This window comes from Pagrus pagrus (genome assembly GCF_965226575.1).
Source record: "Pagrus pagrus genome assembly, chromosome: 6".
Taxonomy (NCBI): domain Eukaryota; kingdom Metazoa; phylum Chordata; class Actinopteri; order Spariformes; family Sparidae; genus Pagrus; species Pagrus pagrus.
In genome coordinates this window covers 14,161,797-14,187,526 of record NC_140190.1, presented here as the reverse complement: position 1 = coordinate 14,187,526, position 25,730 = coordinate 14,161,797, and the positions used below count along the sequence as shown (strand labels likewise).

The following is a 25,730-nucleotide window of genomic DNA, read 5'->3' as shown; positions in this document are numbered from 1 at the left end:
TTCCCCCCTCCTTCACTCTTTCTCCCCAATAGAGAGCGATCCAGCCCGTCTCGTCTCTCCGTCACGCGGGTAATCAGCCTCTGCTATTTCATTTGGCTCAGTAATGAAAGCAATCCCAGCGCTTTTCACTGCAGCGCAGCCCAAATAATGAGGGCCCGCCTCACCCCTCCTCTGCCACACCTCACCCCTACTCCTCACCCTCTCCCTCTCCCTCCCAACCCTGCTGTTAATGGATGAAGGAAAGCAAATGTGTGTGCGTCTGAGTGTGCGAAGCATGCAATCTCGCCAAATCCTTTGTGCCTTTATTTTCCTTTTTTTCTTGGTTGCAAATGAGTCTATTGTAGAAAATCTGATCTCAAATCAGAATGTGTTCAAGACAGAAGGATTTTACATCTACATTAGTGGTTTCCAGCCATTACTGCAGGTGACCCTATGGTTAAGTTACCCCCTAAAGGTTGCATGTCAATGCGTTGTGAGCAGTTCAATTCCCTAATTATTTTTAGGGAGAAGCAAAAAAAAAAAACAACAACACAAATTCTCAATAAACGAGTAAACGTCGGTAAATGAACATGATTTTGTGTAGCAGACTCCAGTTTTTTCGTGATTTCCTTCAATAGTTCATCTCCAAACCCGCTGGTTGGGAACCGATCTATGTAAAAGATCTAAATGTCGAAGCAGCACTCTTCAGAAACGCTTTGAATGCAGATGAGATTCCTCAACACAGCAGGTAAATTATACATCCCGTCATCTTTTACTCGTGTCAGAAATAACAATTAATACAGCCCAGTCAATAAAGACTTTTGGATGAAGAAATAATGACTTAAATAATTCTTCGATTCGTCATTTCCACTGTCAGAAGTTGGCTCTCCTCTGAAATCAGTTTTTGCCACACGACGCTGCAGCCAGGCAGCAGACATGGGAACCCGTTCCAGATGGCAAGCATTTAACTGAAATGCATCTCACTCACCGGCATGTAAAGACTTGGCCGGCCGAAAAAATACGTAGGAAGTGTGAGAATGTGGCCAGCAGTCACAAAGTTTCCTGATTAGCGTCTCTTTGCTTCAGATGTAGCCTCCGGCTCAGCGAAAAGACGATGACAGCAGTGACAAGGGGCTTTTTACAAACCCAGCATTGTCTAACAAATGTAGGCAACCGTCAAGAGATACAGGTCAGCAAGGTCAACACAAGTACCAATACAACACAACTTCTCTGTTGTTTTACAATGAACAATCAACAAGTAACACGGAGATGTGTGAAGCAAATCCTCAATGTACAGCAGCATGACAGTGCAGAACAGACTGGATTTAAATTAACAGGTGTGGATTTGTGTAGAAAAGCATCTGTAATGTCACTGCTGTTGGTAAAAACCTTCGATCTTTGAAAATAGCATTGTTTTTTTCTTATTTTTTTGAATGGAAAGTGTTAATTCTCCAACATTTACAAAAAGGTTCTCCCAAACCCGACGATGAAAAAGGTTTCTTGTCTCATTCTTGATTCTGGTATAAACATGAAAACTCAGAAAAATATGACTTGTGAGGTTTTCACCTAACAACAGCAATATTTTTTTTTTTTCCAGTGTCAATGAGGTTTTTTTTTTGTGGAACAGCAGTAATGAAATCTTCTGCAGGTCTTCTGTAAACTGGGCCATCAGTTCATTCAGAATATACAGACTTTCGTCCAGTTGAAGCTCTGCTAACTTCCTCTGCGTTTCAGTCAGCTGTGAAAGATATGTAATAAGGAAAGGGAGAATTTCAGGTGTCCTGAAGTCTGCCCCAGCGAGGAGATGAGAGAGACGAGTTACAGCAAAGGTGGCCGAAAGTTCAGGTATTGCATTTCATGTGAATCGATCCCCCGGATGTTAGAGACACTTGGCACAGGTACAACAGCAGTGGTGGGTGATGTGTTGAATCATCGAAAGTTGTCCAGTCCAACAGGAAGAGAGGACTGGCACTCTGCTGAAGATCCCATCAAACATTCAAGTTTTATGTGTCCAATCACAATAAAATCCAAGAGCATCCGCGTCAGTCAGAGCGTCTGCACCAGCACGGGGAACAGCAGGGAGAGGTGCTCGGCGCCTCGGATCGGGAGTTTGTGTGTTGTGTAGAAGTTGATGACTTCCGGGATGGTGTCAAAGGGAGGGCTGTTCTGTCCCAGCACGTACTTGCCGTCTTTGCACTTGGTGAACTTCATGTGCATGAAACCCTGGCAGCTCCTGAGAGGAAAAAACAGGAAGGATGGATTAGGAAAGGGAGGAGACAAAAGAAAAAAGAGATCCAAAGTGAGAAAGACGTGCAAGAAGAGAGAAGAGGGATGACATGAAATGTGGGGCACATAAAACACCACGCAGCCTTCCACACATTTTGTCACATAATGACACAGTGGAAGTGACAGCTGGGATTTATGTTCACGTCTTTTTCCTGCACTTTGAGAACGCGGGTCTGACCAAGATTTAACGGCGTGTCACAAATTAGGAAGGGAGGGACATTATGATGGATGAACGAGTGGTGTGAAAGCACATGGAGGGACGAGAGAAGAACGCCGGACTTTGAAAGTGGCTGAGCCGAGAGAACCACACTGGTCTCTTCCCTTTAAGCGTCGGGGCAGCCGGGACAGGACTTCCCCTTTAAGAGCCAGACAGTCAGGATGTGCGTCTAATTATAGAAGCAGAGGGAGAGACAAGGGCTGGAGCCGGTCACCGTAATTGTCATTGTTCTAGTAAACCAAATTAAAATTTGAAGAGCAGTGAAACCAAAAACACTGGCTGTGACTACAAACAGCCAAACAACAGACAGCGTGCGATCGTCCCACCGGCCTCCGGAGCACAGAGGCTTCATCACGTCAGCGCTCACAGTTGACAGCATGCTTTCATCCACTCCTGTTTGTTTTGGGGACTCTTTGGATCTCATGCTACATTAGAAGCTCTGTCATAAATATTCATGTTGGGTTAAATCTGGCAGGTCTGTCTGACTCACTTTGGAGGGGCTCTTCATTTTGTCTCCATTTAACAACCTTCGTCATTCCTCCCATTGTCCCCATTACTGTGTAATCTCAATATGCAGCGGGTGTGCTTCACTTTTTCCAAGGAACGGCAAAACCAATGCTTTGTTATTTTACAAAATGGAGCTGATAGTGGTTGTTATCACACAAGCTGTCCTCACTGAAGGGTATACTGACTTCATGGAAGTAGTGTCAGTATCTTACAACAACGAGCAAACCAGTCACAGCACCCTGATAAAGACAAACATAGTGTTTCTTTAGAAACTAGACACGGACATGATAAAGAACGATACTTTCTTGGGACTGGGGACTTTCTTTCTTTGTTTTCTTCCCTACCTTCAGTGTAGGTTCATGTGCATGTTAAAGATCTTTAAAGCTAAAAAGGTCAAGGTTCACACCAACAGAAGCTCCTCTCTCCCACAGAAAGTATGCTCCTGAAATGCCCCATATCGTGTAAACTATTGTGTTTGGAGGTAAAAGCCAGAGGATTAAAGTGTCCACCACTTACCTGGCTGTACTGTACTGTACTGTACTGTACTGTACAAGATTTTGGTATACAAGACAAATAATGCAAGAGCACTTAGCGTTTATACGTTCCAGTAAATGGCCTTGATGCAAAACAACGGACACGAGATTACTCTCAGGGGACTGTAGTCCATTGGCATGTGTGGACTACAAAGATGAAGGAGAAGGGATAAAATGGAAATGGAGACAAGACATGCAGACAATTTCAAACGCCATAAATAATGAGGCTATTGAAAACATCAGGAAAATTTATAGTCAAAACCACCAACCAGGAAAACGGTGTGCATGCACAAAGAAAGGTAGGTCAATGCAGGTCAAAGTCTTTAAACTATGCTGGATCATCATGTTTTCTGGTAATATCCTCTTAATCCTCTCTTCCAAATACATTCAGCTAACAACGAGATATGCTTAAAAGCTCTATGATCTTCAGACTGCTCTTGTTTATTGCCCAAAACTTAGAAAATAAAGGCGGAATGAACCCAAAGTTTCCCTTTAAGCTGATTAAAGATCTAAGTGGCTTCAACTCTTTTCAGACTGTGCCACGCTGTTCTTTGTTTTGTTAAGACTCTGAAGGTCTAGCTTCTAAACCACCGAAATAATGTAAGGCTGATTTTGTACGAGATATTTCTCCTTCAAAAACCGTCATGAGCCGGCTGGGGAACAAGTGCCAGCAGTGACCTTGTTGCTTGAGCAAATGTGCATGTGTGTGTGTGTGTCAATGTCGCTCTACTCATGTAAATGAGTAATGCATGAGCTTGTTTATATGTCAGCACAACACAGTGACACTCATGCACCCCCCTTCCTCTCCCTTCCCTCCCTGATTCCCTTCTTGTGTGGCCCACAGAAGGTAATTCATATTCATTAGTGATTATGGGGAGGATGATGTGTGCACTGAAGTGTGCTCTACCTGCCTGATTACCACTTAGAAGGCCCGCTGGGGCCAAAAAAACGGGAGGCCACCGAGTGGGGCCAAGGATGGGGTGAGGACAGAGGGATGATGGGAGAGCGGTGTGTGTGGCCGGGACGATGGATCATGGTGGTAATTATAAGGGAGAGATTTGACCAGATAAGCAGTATTGTGCCCTGCAAATGAGTATCGGGAGAGGAATCAGTGCTGCAGTGATCTTGAGTGGGGGTGCTGTTGGAGGAAAGGGAGGGGGAGAGAGGCGGGATAGACAGATGGAGAGGTGTAGAGACTGTGATATGAGATCGGTAGCTCAGGTGGCTTCACACACACTTTGCACGCAAATCTCAGTCGAACAGCAGATAAACATGGGAATGAGAAGAGTGCAATTAAATTGTAAAGCTGTGGATCAGAGGGCGATATTGAGTGCGTACAGGTATTTGCTTCACTTGTCAGGTGGGTTTGAGTGTGTGTGAATCCCGAGTCTTACCGTAGGGACAGGGAGTAGTCAGAGCGATTGGTCTGACTGTTCCTCACCAGGTAGCTACACTCTTTACACAGCGTTAACAGCGACTCTGCCTCCGAACGTGACAGCGAACCGTGGTACCATCTGACACACAGAACACACACACACACACACACACACACACACACACACACACACACACACACACACACACACACACACACACACACACACACACACACACACACACACACACACACACACACACACACAAAATCAGATATGATGAAAGTGGTAATGTTATGATTCCAACATAGTCTTACACTTTTTGCTGCTGGATGTTTCTAGCAAAGAAACTTATTGATTTGATTCCAAAAGTTGATAATTATAGCAGTACATCTTAAGATTAGTCCTCTACTGTGTAACAATGATCACGGGTGCAATGATCATACAAGCGGTAAGTCATTAGCAGTGTGAATGTTTCCAAATAAGAAATGGCCTCTCTGGATGTTTCCAGCGTAGCACCTTTGGCACAGCAGTGCTTTGAGCTTAATATACAAGTCAGTATGCTGACACGCTCAAAATGACAACGCTAACATGCTGATGCTAAGTAGGTGATGTTTACCACATTCACATTCTTCAATTAGATTATCCACATGCTGATATTTTCCAATTAGCCCAAAACTCAAAGTACAGCCGAAGCTAGATTATCAAAGTCATGCATATTGCACAACTTAAAACTTTGACTTTAAAATCCTAGGACTGTACGTCATCATGCTAGACAGCCTTTTCCAGTCACTAATGAGAGGATATTAAAGATTATTCCGACTCATGGTGGTGTGTTTTTATTGTGATTTGCAATAATCTCGTATATTGTAACATCTTTAATCTGTACTATATTATATTGCAATCTATGTTATAGTTTTTGAGACGTTTAACTGAAAACTACCAATGTCAAACTCATTGTGGCACCATAGAAAAAAATCAGGGGATTCACTGTGTGGTTACCAAGAGAGTAGTATGCAACAGGTTGACACGGATGCTGTTTTGCTGTTTAAAGCAGAGCTGAAGACAACCTCATTAGAAATCACCAGGGAGTAATGGAGCATAATAATCAAGTGAATGCTGCGTGTGTCGCAATTGTGCGCATGTGCAAGTGTGCTTAAGGGGTGTCATGTGGCTGGATTTCATTAGTAAAACGGCCTTTTATGTGCACAGAAACAGCACATAAATAACACCAATGATGTTTGAAATTACAAGACCAAAGTAAATGTGTGTTCTTAATGTTCTGACTTAATTAGTTCTCATTCTAACCTTTCCGCAGTTCTGTAAGCTCTGATGAGCGCTGCTTAGCCGAAACACATAACCGTTTGGTTTTTAATGTGTCCACGCCCCTTTATAGATCAAAGCAGGGCAATAAAATGGATTTTTGGCTTAATTTGTGGGATGTACAACCCAGTTCTCCCTCAAATACTCAAAACCGCTTTTTGCACTACAGCCATGCAGAGACTTTTACAGCCTACAGAGATTAATAGGATGAGTCTTACTTCATCATGCAAAACATTGTGGGTACAATTTGATATCAGCTGATGTCAAGTCATACAGACCCGTACTATTAATGCTATTTATCTTCTAGGACAGGGCAATTTCTTTATCCAGTATTATATTCAAGATAATTAAATTAATGGCAACAGAGACACTCAGTCATTGGGCGCATTTACATGTGCATTAGCATCCTGGTCTTGAGTCTTATCCTGTTTTGGATCATATTGGGGATATGGCGTTTACATGGAACATGAACAAACTGGTTATTCGTATCCCTGTATGCGTGATCATTTCAGTATCCAGGTGTCTGATTGTCCAGCTGCAGGTGTGCCGTGATCTCTAACCATCTCAGCCACTGTTCTGCAAGTTCATAAACCAGGAGAAGGTGTTGATATACCACATTATCCTGGTTTTTATCCGAGTACTCCAGACGACTATGAAGCAAGATTTGTGGTTAGCGAGGCTACTTCCTCATAAACCCTGGATTTTGAGTGCTATGACATTGGTTTACTTCTTACCAAGGTACATCGCCATGGTAACTGCACTCCTAACCTGCTCCAGACCACGTTAAGATTGAGGTAACAGATTGACATATATACAGTATAAGCACCAGCTTCTGACCAATTAATTCTCTGGAAAATGGCAATATCATTCATGTGAGATCCCGCAGAGCTTGTTGAGGGATTGTGAGAGGTGTGTAGGAGGGCTGCCTACGATTTCCGTCATTTAATTTTCTTTTCCTGTTGGCTGCAAGCAACGTTAAAGCCATTTCATTGTGCTTTTCTTTTTTTATACTGACACAATCTTACAACAGAGACTGACTGAAACACTAAAGCCTTGTTCTTGCTAGAAGATATGAAAGTACCGCTTTGAATAATGTTTATAGATGTTTTTCTGACTTGCTCTCGGAGTCCATTTGACAGTGTGGTGTTGCAGCTGAAAGAATAAAAGCTAAAACTGTCATAAGAATACATCCCAGGAACACATTAATTTAATGGAATACACAATAATGTGTCAAATTGATGGGGCAGTGATATTATAAGCCTATTAATTTATGCATTCACACAGTCTGCAATTCTTCGTCCTTCCTACACTTGGCAGCCACAGCCGTGTTGCTGTTAGCCTGGATTATCTGTTTAATTTCTTCTATTTGTCTGATATCATAGCTCTAAGTACTCTGCTCTGCTGTCAGTAGACTTGTCCATGTTTGTGACTGGTCATCTGCCGCAAACACCTCCTCTTTTATGCAAACGCATTCAAGGCTATATGTGGAAAACCTGGCTTGACTTATTGAATTAATAATCGTGTGACTGCTTAGCGTGATCGTGACTGCTGGGGTTAGTGATGCCAGATAATGGAAAGATATCCTGGATATGTTGAACTTGCTTTCTAGCATAGGCCTGGTGGTATTCATGTGTCTCAATCGAGGGTAATGTCGTGCCAAAACATAACCAAGATACTCCAAAAACCTGATTGTATCCAGGATACTACAGTGCCTGTAAACACACTCATGACCAATGAAAAGTCACTGAATACACATAAACCTCTTAATCTGATTAAACCTTAACCGCAGTGCAGCCTATACTCCAATACAGAGCAATGTCTTAATGTAACTCCTATGGGTTTAATAGAAGACTGCATACATACACCTGCTTCTCCAGAGGCAGAGTGGGGTCCACTCTCTCCCCCACCATGGAGAGGCTTTCCTGCGGCATCCGAAACTTCATCCCCCCTCCTGCGAGCGGGCTGGACCTGGGTCCCGGAGGACGTAGCCGCTCTGTGGGCGACGAGGAGCGGTCCCACTCTGCGCCGTCAAATTGCACTGTTGGCAGACGGGAAACAGAAAGAGTGAGTCACAGTATTTACACAGTGCTATAATCAAAAGGGATTAAAACTCACAGCCTGACTTGGGCAAACATCAGACATCCGGTTATTGCAAAGCTAGGCATGCAGCACAGGGACCTCTCCTGGATGGGTCAAATTAGAGGATGGCAGGTCTCGGCCTGACAGACTGCGAAACTATCAGCATCATCACAATCACCATTATCAACATTTTCATGAGACCCCGAGGGTCGTGCGCGTCTTTGTCTTTGACTACACTGCAGACTACTTACTGACAATACCGGAGCAAATTACACGTACAGACTGAAGTATTATTTACCCCTTTCCTGCCTGATTTTGGTGAGATTCAATCTACAGAACTTGTGATTAAACATTAAGTGCAACACAGCACTAAGCACCCTGACACGATCAAGGCAGACATCCTAATTTAGAGAGCTTTTCATGCATGGTTGAGGCAAGAGCAGAATATGGTAAGAAGAGAGTGCATTTAACCCAAAAAAGCAGACAACTCAACAACCGCAACAGGCAGGGAGAGATGAAGGTGGTGCAGCTGCAGGCCGCTGGGGGTTTGGGATGGAGGTAGAGCAGATGTAGGACAACAGCTTGGGTCATGAAGGTCAGGGTGACTGCATGTGTGCCTGTTTGTGGTGATAAGGGATGGCACGGTGGGAGGGGGGGTGGCTTGTGTTCAGGGCGGGAGGTCACCTTGCTCTCTGACGAGGGGCTCCTCCTCCAGCTGACCCACCGGGGCAGGCCAGGGCAACTCCGACAACTCCCTCATGTCTAATGAATGGGGAGGGGGAGCGGGGAGGAGGAGGCGAGAGAAAAAGGGAGCGACAGAGTGAGAAAACAGCAGATGGGTCGGAAAAGAGTTAACCAAAGGAAGATGTGCGAGAGAAGTGGCGAGGACATGATCAAGAAGCGAGGCTGAAATTCAGGTGCAAGATTTCAAATGTGAGACTTAGAAGTGAGATGTGGAAGAGGTGCAAGAAAGGGAAGCCCTGTTGAGAGGGATGTGGTGTCATGAAATGTAGTTAACGACACCTCTTGTCATGAAGTAATATACTCTACCTCCCGTCTCTTCACTTAATCACACTTGTGGAAAAACAGTCTTAGTTTTCAGGCCCTATGTTTACTGTCATTTATCACAATAAGAGCAAAGAAAGCAAAGAAATTGAAACAGGAGAGGACAGGAGAAGTCAGAGGCTGAATTATTTATAGTCATCTGAACAAATCCACCTAAAGGAATTGTCTGGTAGCGGCAATGAAAACAAAACGTGACTTCTTGTGCGCTCAACCCACAGTGTGACGGAGGAACTGAGGAGCGTGGGGGCAGAATAATGCCCTGTTCACTGTCCTACCTACAGTACAGAGGGGGGGCGGCAGAAGGTGCACTGTGAGAAAGAACTGAAAATAGCTCATTATCTACCATGGCAGGCAGCCATCTACTGTAACAGTCTTTACCGCAGCCTTACACACACATACATTATGCGATTTGCCGTTTTCACACCTACATTTAGCTCCTGCTCACAGCGAAAAGGGATTACAAAACAAATAAAAGGAAAAGAGGGGTGACGTCTTAATGAGCTGACAAATCCAAAGACCCCCCAGGCCTGCGACATCAAAGGCCATTTGAATGGGCGTTTGGGAGAGAGGCCCAGGCTGTACATACATGCCTCTCACCCTCCCTGGTTAATTATTGAGCAGGCAGACACACTCCGCCACTTTCTCTGGCTCTCGGTGAATTATTGATGCATGGCGCAGTACAATGGCCCCATCTGGAGCGGGGCGCACCTCCGCCGAAGCCAGGATTAACGTGTGGCCTGGCACCCCTCAATGGGAGACATGCACGCAAACACAAAAACACGCACGCACACACACTCGCACCCGACACCACGAAAACACCTGCACTGCCACACTCTGCTGCCTGTCCGATCGCCGCCGCACCACATTTCACACCTCTCTCAAGTCTCGAGCAAATCTGAGAGAGGCACAAGGAAGGAGTGAGGGGTGTAAATGAGAAGCGCGCGAAAGCAAGTGAAGGGTAACAAGAAAGAAAGAGAGAGAAGAGAGAGAGAGAGAGAAAAAAATGGAGACAGCCAATTTATTACAGATCAGAAATGTGCTCAGCCATCTGAGCGAGAGATAAGCTCAGGTAGTGGTGTTAGACAGACGGAGGAGAAAATTCCATCGTATTCCTCTCTTGCTACAGTAGTTTGGGGAGCTGCTGTCGTTCTTAACAAGTCATTTTGTCTGACATTCTTGAAATCCTGAGATTACATTTTTTTAAAAAGTAAAAAAAGCAAGAGGTGTTTGCTTTGGATGTTTGCATTTTGAACAGTCCACCTGTTTCTGGCACTTTCATTCGTTTCATTTAACTCAACTCGCTAGACTGAAGCAATGCACTTAACTACCTGCGATGGCAGGTAGTTAAGTGCATTCATCCCGCATCCGAGCGGTAAATCACTCACTGATTGGATGAATACAGTGAAAACCAGAAGACGACTGGGTCCAAGACCGAAAGATTATTGCTTCACAAATAAAGTCACTAAAACAAGTATTTCACCCTGGGAGTGATGGCCTTGGCATATAACTGGGCTGGAGATGCAATAAAAAGAGATCAATATTTTCTAAATGGTGCTACATGACCACAGAAAACAGTGAAAAGGGAATTCCCTTTTTTTTCTTAAAGGGTAGAAAACCTACACCGGACCAATAAACACTCCTGCTGATGGATAACGTACTGCAAGTTGTGCGGTGCTTGGTTTGGCTCAGAGTCCGTTTTAAAACAGAATATAGACCCTTTTCATGTCAAAGCACAGGTGTGATCAATAATGTTAAAGAGTGATGTTATATGTGAGGGTCTACACACACACACACACACACACACACACACACACACACACACACACGCACACACACACACACACACACACACACACACACAGAACAGAGACATCTAGTAGCAACCAGACATCAAACAGAAGACATTTGTCGGTATTACTGTGTATTTTTGGCTGTGTAAGCTCTCCACATAGCTCAGGGATTTGGTGTATTGTGCTGATAAATGTGCTAAATGTTAATTCACAGTATTAAAATGATGTCGCCCTGTGTGGCACAGGATGAAGCATTCCACTATCTGGCAGAATATGTCAAGAAATCCATTTTCACATTATATCGAGATTAAAAACCACAGACTTGTCTTTCGATATAGGGTAACCTCTCTTAGACCTGCAGACTCTACCAAGCTAACTAGGGCTAGTGGCGGCTTTCTCCACCGGCCGACACACCAACACACACACACAAGCCACAAAAGGCTGAATACCAAGCTAACACACAAACACACAATTGCACCATGACACTCATTCACTAGCAGGGAACATCTGGCTCCCATTCACTTCTAATGGGAACCTGTGGCTCTGTCCAGCATAGAGGGGCTGTTAGTGCTCCACTTTGTTCTCCCATACAAGACACTGGGACCGAGACACTAATGGTTTATGGACAAAAGCCCCGCTCTCATCAGTGCTGACAGCCGATATTCGTGATTCAAATCTACTAAACTGGATTCATTACATATGTTAAAACAAAGACTGTGTTTTTCATCGGTTCCACCCCCATTTTAACCCCGCTCATGAAACAGGTGACAGCAATTGAGTAATTTGCGGTCTGCCAAAATCCCACATGTGCCTGGAGCCTCAACTACCTGCTCACAATTATCAAAAATTATCTGAGGAAGAGAGTTTTCTCTCTCTGTGTTGTGCACATCAACATGATGGATAACTGACTTTTCAAGCACACCAGCTGTTTTCTGTGTCCTCGTAATAAAGGAGGAGTAGACAAAGACAATAGAGCAGCTTCACTAGGTTCATTAATGAAGACATCTGTTTTTCAAACAGCCCTGGCAACCCATCTTCTCTCTGCACACAAAGACCTTCCGCTGGGCATAAAGGCCTCCGTAAGGACAAACAATTAACACCTAATGCCGGTGAGGAAAAAAAAAAAAAAGTCCTCCTTTCATAATATGGATCCACACACCATTTTGATTTTAATCTTAAAAGCATCACACATCCTTATTCTTGTCTGTGTATCCATTTTCCAGACATTCATTACATCCATTCCCCTCTGGCTTCATGCCGCTCTCGCCTTCTTTCTCTCTGTATTGAACACCTCTCTTTCTTCGTCCCTCCTCTTTCACCTATCTTCCTCTAAGTGGGGCATTATCTCTTTTTCCATATTCCCCCGCTCCTCTCCTCTCTTGCCCTACTCTACTTCCATCATCCCTCCGCCCCGTCGCTCATATTGGTCGATGAGAGAGGAATCACGGAGGACATGCCTTTTCATTAATGTCAGTGAGGGTTCACGCTGAAGGAGAGAGAGGAGCAGCGAGGGAGGGAGAGGAAATGTGACAAAGAGAAGAAGGAAGCGGGAGTGAAAGAGAGGGAGTGCGACAAGAGTCCTTCCACTGTGCCAGTAAATTGATGAAGAGGCTGGTCAGATGCCCCCAGGGCCTACTTACAGAAACAGAGAAGCATCACACCAGAAATGAAAATCTAATTTTCTTTGCTCACCATGTTTGCCTGTATGCTCAAACACACAAAAATACATGGTCTCCTACAAGGACACACACACACACACACACACACACACACACACACAAACACACAGAATAGCTGCTGTCAGGGCACGTGTATCTAGACAACCGGACACAATACATACGCATGCCGACCATCTGTCAAGCGTTGCTAAAGTGAACTTTTGCTTCTATTGTCATTAATACTTTAAAGCAAACTTCAGCATCCAGATAACAGCGATATTTACACAAGAATGGATCTAATGCTACAGAAGGCGTTCTTCAGGATTTCTTTATTTTACAGCCTTTGTGGGGCTACTGAGGAATGGCAGTGCTTTGAGCTAAAGGCTAACATCAGCGTGCTAGCAACGTACGGTGACAATACTAACATGCTAATGAGCATCAGATCAAGATTTAACATGTTCAGCATCTTAGGTTAGCATGCTAACATTTGCCAGTATAGCAGATCTAATGTTAGTTTTGCTGGTATTTGGTCATAAACCAAAGCGTTGGACAAATCAAAACCTGTAGTGAAGGGATTGACAAAGTTATTACAGCTCGGGGAGGGGGACACGTTTCATGACAATTAGCTCAATAGTTATCAGGGCAATTCACTTAAAACCACAAATGGCAAATTCATGGTCACCAAAGGTAAGTAAGTCAGTAAGGATCATCCTCTGAGGAACAAGAATGTGTGCAAAACGTAATACAGTCAATAGTTGTTGATACAGTTCAGTCCAGACCAAAGCAGTGGACTGACTAACTGACATCCCTATAGACATGCCACTAGCATGGCTAAAAACAATGAGAGCTACATGGAGAGTTCGAGCTAAACTGTTACATTTATCTCTAACGCACATGAATCGAATGTATGTTTTTGACAATACATTCTCTCATTACTCTTTGGAGTAATGCGTTTAACGTCCTATCGTGCTGCAAAGAGTTACAAGAAAATTGTCCACCCTCTGGTTTAAGGGTGCCAACATTAATCTATTCGGGAGCTTCCTTCCACAGCACCCTGTCTTTTGCTGTGGCCTAATGAGCAGCTGCACTCGAACAAGTGGACGATAAGTGCTTTGCTCAATGGCACCATAATAGTAATTGCCAGGGATGGCAATGTTATTCATTCACCTTCCCCATCAAGATTTCCAGCTGATTTGCGGCTCTCTCATTATGATGTGCCCACTCAACCACCTTTAGATGACCATCATCTGCAACAAATGGCTCAAAGCTGGACTATAAAACTTACAAACACGAAACACCTGAAGCACTCATTATTCTGTTCATTAGGTGTGGCCATCAGAGAGGTAATGAGATTGCGCCTTTCATTAGCTCACTAATTGGTGCTGAATTGCTGGGGGGACGATATCTCACTGCTGGACTGTCTATTGACTTCCAGAAATTAATGACTGCTATAATTTGAGCTGGACGGTGGTGACTGGTGACAGCTTTCTAACGTTGTAATTACACCCCACCGGACTTAAAGAGTGCTGTCATGTCCGACTCCTTAGGCACTGCCATGCTCATCCTCACACAGCGGGACGACAAATCCAATGGGAAATAAATAAAATGATTCGGAGGCAGGCTTATTTTTGATACCGTTCGAAAAAACAGCCGCAATATGCAGTATTCATCCCCGCGATTACATTTAAGCGTGGAGCTGTGAAAATCATAATTAGAGAGAGATTTTGCATGAATGAAAGGCCCGCAAATCCACATACAATATGCAACAGCAATCCACCCAACCACCCCTCCCACACACCCACACTCATTTGTGCCAACGCGCTCTCAACCTCTTCTCACCCTTGAATTAGGAGCCTGATAATCAGAGCTGGAAAACCTAGGCGAGAATCCACATGTGTGTGCGTGTGCATGCGCCAGTTTGAAGGCGATGATGAGGGGCTGCTGGCAGATTGCGATGCCCCCTTTGCCCCCTGTAGCGGGTTATCTGAGTGAGTGTGTCACATCCGCGGGGAGGGAGGGCTGCGGGGGCTGTCCTGTCACCACTGCTGCGTTGGTGTATATATGTGTGAGAGAGTGTGGCTGTGTTCGCAGATGACTGATTGCACCCTGCCACAATGGCCCTGACTCTCCCCCCCGCTTCTCTCCCTCCGCCTCACCTCGCCACAGACCCCGACCATTAATTCTCCTCAACGCCCCTCCCCTCTGAAGCACCAGGCCTCCAGAAACATCCATTGAGCTGCCACCAAACATACCATAACCTTGGAAGTGCCTGTCCAGCTAGCTTTCTATCCATTTTCTCTCTCTCTGTCCATCTCTACCATCTTTCTCTGCCCCCATCCTTGTCCTTCCCGCCTCTCCTCCCCTCCCTCACATGTGGGCTGTGCCTAGCAACGCTGAGTGGGTCTGGGAATATGGATTAAATGTGAGAATGGAAAATACTGTTTGTGTGTTTACACTTCGCTGCTTTGGTCTGCTCAGACAGACAGCACGCCAGCTCAGAGTGCTGACTCCGAATGGAAAAAACAAGGGGTCAGACAACTCGAGCCGCACAAGCGTTTTCCTCCACTGCGCTCTCTAATGGTGCTGTAAGCGCTACTTTGCAGGAGTATGTGGCACAAAGAGGGGAGGAAAACGACGGATCGAGCAGGAACGAGTGCTAAGGAGGTGAGAGGTGAGATTGGCTTTTAAATTAACTGTCGCGCACCTCCTTTTGAAATCATCCCCACTCTCGAATAAGTTACGGTGTCTCTTTGCTGCTCCTCTGGTTAATGTGATTTGAGCATGAACACGGTGTTAATGGATATATCTGTGAGTGTGTGGTGTGCTGACCATGACTCTCTTATTAGCACTGGATCAGTCATGCACATGTAGGCATGTAATTAACTGAGAGGAGAAGGGGGCGCACACACAGGACGGGAAGAGGGGAGGAGAGCGGGAACGGAGGGGAGTGCACGCGAGGCAAGGTTGATTTATTATCCCATCACCTTGACCTTGGTGACTTGGAGATGCAGCTCAATTAAGTCGAGTTGGCCTGGCATGCCGTACACTGATCCACTCCTAAATGACCCATCAGTCTGCTTGTGTTTCTCTCCTCTCCGTTTCTCTTACCACTTATTCACTCTCTCCTTCCTGTTATTTTGAGTAGATGGAACATAATGGGATGGGATGTGACACGCACTGTCAGACAAATAAAAAGCATGCCAATTATTTTTGAAAAAAAAACTGCACATAATGTTATGATTAAGAAAGAAAATGAACCTTGCTCTCTGTTTGTTCCCCCGCTAGGCGTCTCCTTATGGCGTCAACTGTATGTCTCTCGTGAATATAAACACACAAGATGTCTCTGTCAACTCTAATGATCATCTCGGAGGCTGCGGTAACTGCGGTCTGACATATGTGCGAGAGAGAGGAAAGTAAGAAATCAATAGTCACCAGAAGGAGTTTAAATGTGGTAAAGAATGGAGAGAGACAGAAAGATATGTGTCATTTGAGCTGAGACAGTGAAGGTCACAGCACTCTCCATATCTTGCGAAAAAGGCTTTGGAGATGGGGGGGGCAGACACGACACTAAAGGTCAGGACAGTTAGATGAGTATTTCACCATGTCGTGTCAGCAGCAGGGCTCTCTGTGTGACCTTTACAGACAGCTCTTTTTGAGCAAGGTCTTAACCATCTTCACTAATCCTACTGAATGATTCCCTTTCTGACAAAAAAGGCATATTTTTTGGGATGCCTTCTGGATTGTGCTGGACACCCAGAGGCTCCAGGAGCTCCAGGAGTTGGGATTCATTGTTTCACTCAAAGGCACCACAATACAATGGATGTTTGTCAATGTGTGGGCTGTAAACTGGGTGTTCTGCTTTTCTGGCACACTGGTGAGTCAAACGTAATGCCACAACCTCAATTTGCCAAAAATATGATATTCTGGCAAAATGAGTATTGATTGATAAGGAGAGGAAGCATAAGGAGCGGTTCAGGCAATGAGGTGATTCATTAATCTATATGTGAAATAACCGTTTCAAACATACAAAAAGAAATGAAGCATGATTCCTGCAGCTCCTTTGCCTAAACCTTGCCTTGAGTTTTCTGTTTTTTCTACAGTTGTACCAGTTCCGATTGTTTAAGCCCAATTTTCTTTTCTTTCTAAGAACTATAATTAACAGCATACACAAACAGTTTTGTAACCTATTTTGACAAAACTTCAATGGCATGTTCGTAATACAATGCTGACCATTAAATAACTAACAAAAATAACAAGTTGTAAGCTATTTTAATTGCCTGTTACTGAAATGTCTGAGTGAATGTTAGCTCGCAGCTGTATACTGGTACATCCAGGACTCTTATTGTGAAAGGTAAAAACAGAAGAGGTCTGTCCGTCATGCGTTGCGATCATAGATTTGTATTGCTGTAATTGACATGTGAGCGGAATAAAAAGTTCACTGCTCTGGTTCAGACAACGGATTCTTATCCTCAAAGGAAATATGCAATTCATAACCCTTGGCTATAATGTTGTAGCCTACTTTCCCTTTCTCTGCTCTGCTCCGTGTCTGTCGGGACTCGATTGGTACATCTCTAGTTTGTTCAGTTTGAAAATTACAACCGAAGACTAGTGAAAACCACGTTTATGGAGTTTTCATCCAAACAGGTGCAGGAAGAGCTCACTGATGGAGAGTTTACCAATCGTACAGTATTCAGTACAGCCTGCATGATTAATAGAATACTGTCATCATTTTCTGGTTACCTGCAAAAGCTTTGGAGATGTTATCCTTTTTCCATTCCCAGGGTTGGTCGTACTCATCGGCCGGTCTCTCATCATCCTGCGGCAGCCTGCTGCTCTCTTTGCCTTCCTCCTGAGGTTCTCCGTACACCAGTCCCAGGCGCTGGCCTCGCTCGTCTTCGTAGGGGGTGTCGTAGAGCTGCACCCCGCCCCGCAGCCGTCCTCCTCCTGGGCCACGCTGGAGCTCTGTTGATGCATATGCAAAATAACACAAATTCATGCTTTGACAAACACACATGCTCTAGATCTTTTTGGGAATGTGTCATAGGAAAAAAACAAGCAAGGTTAAGAAATAATATTTGCCTGAAGCGATGAGGTTCCCCTGAACACAACACTAATATTATTCTGTTCTACAAAGTAAATCAAAAAGCCTGTTGAGCTCTGACATGACTAGAATTAGAGGAGAGAGACAAATGATGTTTGCACAGCTTGCCGTGGGCTCAGAATCTCATATAGGGGGGCTTAACGAGGCCTTGGGCTAGATGCTGAGTAGCAACACTGTAGAAAAAACCCAGCGCCAGCCCCCCTCCTGCTCTTGTCCATCCTGAAACCCCAGCAGCAATCTAGTACGGCTCACAACACATCCATATTCCCGTGTTAACATTTTCATCAATTTCTCAGTGGGTTCCAGCCAAGGAATGTTTCTCAGCACCTGCAACTATTATACGGAGTCAAATATGGCCATGAGATAAAAGGATTGAAGATTATTGACGCAAGCAGCAGGATGAAATCTGATTTCTGTACGCATCAATAGGAGCCCCTAAGCTGCAGCGGCAGCTGCAATCAGTGATGGTGCTTTGATATGTTGACCTCAAAAATGTACCTTTAAAAAAAAAAAAAAGAGGTGGTACAGGAGAAGAGGGAAAAAAATGAAGGAGTAGGTATCTTTTCTGTACACAGCCAACAGCCGTGCAAAGGAGGTGCATCCATGTGAGAAGGGAACAGGAATAAATGGAAAGGTTCGCTGGTGAAAGGCAGAGCAAAACTTTAACCTTCACACGACAAGACACCGCTATTGGGCGGCCCTTCAGTCACCATGGCGACTGAGTGGAGGCCCTGGGGAAAGGCCCTGAGGTTATGAAGAAGAGGGTGGAGGGGAAATGGAGAGGGGAGGAGCAAGGCGAGGGAGGAGGGAAAGAGGAACAGGAGGAGAAGGAAGAGGAAAAGGAAGCAGCGAGGAAGGGTGATGGGAGGGGAGGACGAGGGAGGGAGGGGAGCAGAGGGGGGAGGTCTGTCATCGTTTGATGTTAAGTCATTGAGACAGAAGCACAGCGGGGCTGAATGCTGCTCTACCTGTGCTGGGAACCCGCAGTGTCACTGGCAGCCTGGAGATGGAGAAGATTAAGGCTGGGAGATAAAAACAGGCACGTAGGAAATAAAATGAGAATTCATAGGAAGCCTGATGGTGGAAAACACGAGCGGGAGGGGGGAGGAAAGAAAATAGCAATTTGAAGGAAAGGTGACAGAGATTGAAGATTGAGGGGAAGGATGACAGGGAGTGTTTAGGTGTACAGATGCATGTCGGAGCAGGAAACCAGAAACCAGTTTATTACGCTATAAGCACTGATGAAACAAGTACAGTCCAAAAAGCACACAGGTGCCTTTTCAGGACAAGTCTTTGTGAGAGATAATTTCTATTCTGTTCTCACATCTGCCGTTTGCTGCTCTGCTTTGTTTTTTAATGAGCAGACTAAAACACAGACAGACAAAAGCAGGCAGACAGACAGACAGCCCTGGAGTGACAGGCGCAATTCAAAGTCAATGAAAGAGCTGTGACAATGCTCTGCCATCACTGCTGCACATCAAATCCCTCTGATGGCTTCATCTCGCTTCAGATTGTCTGAAGGTTTCTAGGAAGGGATGCTCCATTCACTTTCAGCTCCACATTAGAAACTTCGTTTGACCACCAAAAAGGCAGCACAAGTGGTGACAGAGAGAGCATAGGACATAACATTCACTAAAGGACAGATTAGAGAGACAGCCAGACTCCCCTCTGGGCCGGGAAGAGCCCTCCAGATGAAGAGAGATAGAGAAATGGAGGGAGAGGAGGAGGAGGAGGAGGGGGGAGCTTTTACACTAAATGACTGGGACAGAGCAGGGAGAAAGGGGCAGACAGAGATGTTAAAGGAGGAGAGACAAATGGAAAACGATAGATGTGTGGCTAGATGATGTGGGAGAAAATCACGAGGGAGGAGGGAGGTCTGAGACTGGATAGACATGTCTGAATGAGGGACATTTCACGAGGCTGAGAGCAGCCTCAGCCTGTGATGATTTAGAAACACAGTGGAGTGGAGGGTTACAACACTCTTACTGCAACACCGTCTACTAACAAATGGAGTCATTACGCTGGAATTACTGAGCAAATATGCCTTTAATGGCAGTGTTTTTAGAACAAAGAACTGGAAAATATGGAAGTAATGATACATTATTCTGTAAAGGCAGACATACTGAGGTAATAAAGAATAATAAGGCTATTGATCTCCTTAAAGGTGTTCATCAAAGAAATTGCTGACAGGTTTTACAGTAGATCCATGATGATATTACTACATATTTTATTCATGATTTGGTGAGGATGAAATGCAATAAAATTCCTGACAGTGATTGTACGTCAGGTAAGAGGTCTGACTTTAACCCTTCAGGTTGTCAACTTGTTCTCATATTATGAGGGCAATTCTGATTCATTATTTGTGTGGATGTGTGGGTTTAATAAATGTTAAAAATGAAAAGCTTTTTAAAGGACCATGTCTCTATGGTAACAATGTGGCACAGTGAAACACTGAGATACTGGCTGATGAGCAGTGTAATTCCACTGACCTGTTATGACCCTCTGGGCCTCATATGGCTCCATGTAGCCATTGTTCTCGCTGGGAACAGGTCCGAGATCTGGTTCCGGCCTGTGGTCCAAGCGAACATCGAATGGGTCCGAATAATCTGTTTCGCCTGCCAAAGGAGCAGACGGCACCACCTAAGGGACAAGACACACACTTACTTAGAAAGAAAAATTGAGTTTTGTGACAGGACATTAACTTGCGCCCGCTGGAGGGAAATGTCACCAGCATTTTTTGATTTATATATGAATACAAACCAATTTTAAAATGTTTGACTCTTGCAGGCACATGTGCAAAATAGGGCTGCTAATAATGATTATTTTCATTGTTGATTATTATCCCAATTAATGGAGAAGTTGTTCGGTCTATAAAACGTCAGAAAATGGTGGAAAATGTCCATCAGTGTTTCGCGAAGCACAAGATGACGTCCGCAAATGTCCTCAACCAAAGCAAACCAGAAATTATCCACATTTAAGAAGCTGGAATCAGAGTTTTCACGTTTGCTTTCTTAAAGCAACATTATGTAACTTTTTTACGTTAAAATAACAGCTTTAAAACCATGTTGATGGTACAGTGTCTTGTAATAGGGTGAATGGTGTCTCTGTCTCAGCCACTCCGCCCCCCATCACCTGTTTCTGCACTATGTAACTTCAGTGAGAGGGTAGGATCACGGCGTTACATACATGTTTACTTCAACATAGAAGTTTTCAACACATAACATTGTTATGACGTAATGAGTTTTGTTTGTAGTTAGCACCTACATTACATCTGACAAATTGCTAAAGACCTGGGATTTGTATCCACGACAGTTGTGTTATACTCAGAAACTTTTGTGGGCGCCAAATCGCACAAAATGCCAATTTCTACATAATGTTGCTTTAAAAAATGACTCAGACCAATTAATCGACTGTCAAAATGGCTGGCAATTAATTTAATAGTTGACAACTATTATCAAATAACTTCTGCGAATAAATGTTGCAGCTTTAGTGCAAAAAGAGTTGACATTTAAAGCACAGGCTATAATGAGTTTGAGTTTTCATCCAGCATTTTGTAAAAGCTCCACATCACACTCTTTAAATGACACACTTGAATTTCAACATCCTAGGATCCAAATGTGCTCTGATAATTAGGACAATTCAGTCAGTAATACATGTATAAATGCTAAAAAGAAGGCGTGTTGCACAGACAATAGCTCATCAAGACCTGAGATGGAGAGCGCAACGCTCTTACCAAGCAATCACATCCTCACTGACTGGCACCTTAAATATATGTTTGGCTACAGACAAAACACTTCTGGAGTATCATCAAGACACTAATTTGCACCTTTAGTATGTGCGATGCCACGCCAGAGCCATGTATATTTAGTAGCTATGCAACATAGTTCCCTCTTAAAACCCTTTAGGAGCTGTAGTGTATCTTTGTTTCTAGAAGAAGCCACAAATCATCCTGTCTCAAGATAATTTGTTTTTTGGCTGGAAAGAGTAAAGAGGGAGAAGGTCGGTTGGTTGGGAGCATTTGTTCTTTCATGCTGCACAGGAGGAAAACAGTGGTCATCTGGCACACTGACAGCTACAAAGGCAGCCATATGGTCACACACACACGCACACAAAAACATGTACACAAACACACAAACGTGCACGCAGATACATACACCCTTTGGGAAAGTGCTCTCTTCCCCTTTCTCTCTATCTGACAAAGGAAATTGCTGTCGCTTCCCAAATTCCTGCTCGACATGCACACGCCCTCGCAAAAATCACATCCTAATCCCCTGTTGACTCTGTAACAGGTTACCTATCGATGCACAGGAATCTGCAATGTTAATTAGAGTGCGGATGTTCCCACAGACCCTGGGAAATTAATGAGAGCAGGAGGGGAGAGAGTGGGGAAGAGCAGGGCAGCTATCGACTTGAGTTGAGACCATTACTTCAATCCACTCCAGGACTTTCGCACTTGTAGCATTTTCCATGAGCGGAGTCATGGCTTTAACTGCAGAGCCGAAAACCCTTAAATACTCCTCGACTTACTCAGCATATGTGACCTGAATTAATGTGAAGACCAGGTCCTTGTAAAACCTCTGCTTCTGCTCCAGTCGCTCTGTCTCAACATCTGTTTGCCTTTTCTCTTCGTGGTACAACATGCACACTACACAGCCAGGAAAGCACTGCAGCTCTGATGACACAAACAGCACAACACTATGAATTATAGCTCCCTGTGGCCCTTGGCTTATCACCATACTGCGTACTGTATACGTCCCCCAACATGTGCTCATGCGGGGGTCTCTCTCTCAGCTTGCAAAACAAAACCCCATTTATTATTTATGGAAGGACATAAACTCGAGGGACTGTGACCCTCTCAGGCTCAACGGTCCGCTCAAACCATCAATAATTCTTTCTTCCATCTCGGAAAGGGAATTTATGTGGCGCATGGGATGTAATGTGATTTATGCAAACAATGCGTATTTGTGACACACATTACCAGTTGCTTGCTTATGAAGCCTGATCAATAAAGCTGTCACGTTGATGGAAATGGGATGAGAGAGAGAAGTGGGAGAGAGTTTTTTTTTATCCTTCACCACTTACTTTACCTTCCTTTCATCCCTCCTTCTTCCACTTTACAAGCCAGGAACCACATAAAAAACTGAATGTGTCACCACCTGCTTTTTGTTCTGAACCCCAACGAACAAAGAGAAACTCTTACAGGCTCTTGCTGGTCCTCTAAAGAGATGGCACTGAGGAGGATCTTGGTGCGCCCCAGCTCCTGGGAGTCCACTTTGATCAGTCTGTGTTTGGGAGATTTCACGTCCACACTGGCTGTCTTCATGGGAGACCCGTACACAGGTGTGGCGGGGTCAGAAGTCCCAGACTCGCCCCTGGATCTGTTTTCTGAATCCTCATAGGGATCCTCGAAGTCCAGGTCCCTCTGCAGCCGGTAGGCTTTGAGGATCTCGCTCTCCGTGTAGTCTGGTGTGGGCGGCTGTGGAGGCACCTTCCTGCTGCCAAAGCTCAGGTAGTCTTTCAGCCACTTGGCCATCGCAGCTCTGCTTCCAAACGTGGCGGCGTGTGGCGGAGTGAGAGCAGGAGGCTGCAGGGAGCAGACAGGGACACACATGGGGGTTATTTCCTGATCTTATTTCTGATGAGTTTGTGTCAGCTATGGATTGGATTGTGCGTTTTCCTGACCAGACAAAAAATATTTTAAAAAGTATTTTTCCATTCCAAAAAAACAAAACCAAACCAATCCTGATCCTCTTATAATAATATTTGTACTGGACAACTTTCTCCTGATCACAGACCCACAATCAGTGTGCGTTTACATGCGCTCCTGTGACATTCAAGTACACCAACAGCTGGGCTTTACGCACTCCTCTTTGTTTTACGCAGGGAGCAATAACGTCTGGCATCTGGACTTTGCCCAAAGGCTGCAATTACATTTCACACCCCTGCCATAAAATTGCGACGTTAACATGCTGATAAAAAATGGGAAAGACATAGAAAAAGACTATCAAAGCAAGGGGGAATCAAAGTTGTCTTAAATTCAAACATCTTATTTTATTTTCATGTCATAACTTAGCTGTCATTAAATGAAAAAAATAGGCTTATTTTTCTTTAACTTCCACTAAAACCAGTCACCAAAACACTGGGTTTAAACAGCAGTGAGCGCTGCGCTGCCGGGGCACCGTCACTTACCGACCCTATTCAGTCCTTCAGCCACTTTGGATGCTTTATTCCGCGTTTCTTCATCTCGATCGCAAATAAAACGGCACAAAGAAGCGACAAAACCTTTCCACTTCTCGCGTTGTTTTTTTTTATTCCACAAAAGGACAAGGAGAAAAAAAGGAGGAGAAAAAAAAGAAAGAGCAGCTTTCCTGGAACAAAACAAGCAGCGCTGAGTTCCTCTGACGACTGACTGCAAACGTGCGAGTGAAGAGAGCGACTACAGCTCCGAGACAAACTCAACCGAGCGATTAAAGGGGAGGCGCTTCAGTCCCACAGGAATATCCTCCCGCTATTCCCTTTCGCAGTCAGCCGACCGTTCATTCATTGAAATGTCTGCACATCACACCGGCTGCAACAGAGAGACACATCCTCTTTCAAAAACCACCACAGCTGCATGAGGGGAAACAAATGAAGAAGCAGAAACTGGAGGGGGGAGAAAAAAGAAAAGAAAAAAAGAAATTCAGCTCGCACGACTGTGCTCCAAGGATGTGCATTATTTATAATTCGCATGACATCACTGGAGAATTTTCCTGTTTTAGCTTCACTGGAGGTTTTTGAGGATTATTTTGCAGTTTTTTTTTTCTCCCCAGAAGAAAGTCTAACTAAAAGCCTGAAGGCTGAACAAAACTGTCTTTTGGTTCCTCATAAAAGGGTTTCGAGGAAAAGAGGAATCCCATGATCCTCTGAACAGTGGTGTAGTCAAGTTTAGACAGAAGTGTGGACACAAAAACACTCCATATCACAAAAAAACAAGATGACAGAAGCACTGAAGCCTGTCCACCCTGATTGAAAAGTGAGGTTTCGTTCCCTTTGTTTCATCCTCTAGTCAGAACGTGTTTCATCCTCTCACAGATGTCCCATTACCCAGGGCCAAAGCTGCTAAATTGGATTGTGTGCTACACTGAGCAAGGCTATCTAAGTCTGTTAAAAGACCACAAATGCCTCTTTCTTTACGAGGCTCGTGAGCTCACGTTCTCCCAGGGGCGGGAGACTGGATGAGGTCATCCAGCTAGAATCCACCCCCCACAACCATCATCCCACGAAGACCTTAATATCCGCCTTTTCCTGCCTGCCTCTGCTCCAGTGTTCACTTAGCGCCGGTTTCAGACCTAAAGGAGGGTCGTGGGGATCATAAGGAAGTCCCAAACTGTTTGTGAGGGACATCTGAAGTCACTGAGGGTGTGTCATTGGAAACATCTCGCAGGTCCCAGCAGCCCAGTGTAAATCAGTTATAAAAGGTTAAGCCGTAAACTTAAAGGCTGGATCAATTTCATGACATCAGCCGAGACAGGCGCCTGTCAAATTTGTCTCAGTGGGAAAGAAGTTCTCCAGGGCTGACCATCTGTTTTATGTCTCCTTCTTTCTGCACTAGTCCACCCAAAAGGATTGGATTTAAATAGCTGACGGAACAAGATTGTGGGAACAACAAAATCTTATTCATATATTGTGAGAGCCAGTCATTATCATGTGGGAACAATATCAATATGTTGAGCTAAAGTTCTTACCTTCTGGGAATGAGGTCCATTCATTCAATAAGTTGATAGAATAGAAGAGAAGATCTTTTTCTACACAGTATGTTGGGATAAAAACTTCCTCA

The 25,730-nt window shown here is 44.5% G+C and overlaps 1 protein-coding gene across 2 annotated transcripts; it reads right to left on the bottom strand.

The window, feature by feature from the left end:
* Nucleotides 1–285: 285 nt before the first annotated feature.
* shdb (Src homology 2 domain containing transforming protein D, b) lies at nucleotides 286–24,494 on the bottom strand. Of its 2 annotated transcripts, XM_084355034.1 has the most exons (8): nucleotides 24,104–24,494; nucleotides 23,115–23,498; nucleotides 20,404–20,554; nucleotides 17,554–17,775; nucleotides 8,985–9,062; nucleotides 8,085–8,259; nucleotides 4,917–5,036; nucleotides 286–2,212 (listed from the first exon to the last, which is right to left on the bottom strand). In XM_084355034.1, the coding sequence occupies exons 2-8, from the start codon at nucleotides 23,445–23,447 to the stop codon at nucleotides 2,026–2,028; spliced, it is 1,266 nt and encodes a 421-aa protein (XP_084211160.1). In that variant the 5' UTR covers nucleotides 23,448–23,498; nucleotides 24,104–24,494; the 3' UTR covers nucleotides 286–2,025. The 2 variants fall into 2 exon arrangements, with proteins under 2 accessions (XP_084211160.1, XP_084211161.1); XM_084355035.1 differs by lacking the exon at nucleotides 8,985–9,062 and having other exon boundaries at nucleotides 24,104–24,492.
* Nucleotides 24,495–25,730: the final 1,236 nt, after the last annotated feature.

What these genes read in the sequence shown, in the direction of transcription:
- shdb (XM_084355034.1), bottom strand. Translation starts at nt 23,447, where the DNA reads ATGGCCAAGTGGCTGAAAGACTACCTGAGCTTTGGCAGCAGGAAGGTG. An exon ending in TAGAGGACCAGCAAGAGCCT is followed by an intron (nt 20,555 to 23,114) that starts GTAAGAGTTTCT and finishes CTTGTCCCTTAG; the next exon opens with GTGGTGCCGTCTGCTCCTTT. An exon ending in GCCCCTCGTCAGAGAGCAAG is followed by an intron (nt 8,260 to 8,984) that starts GTGACCTCCCGC and finishes GTCTGCCAACAG; the next exon opens with TGCAATTTGACGGCGCAGAG.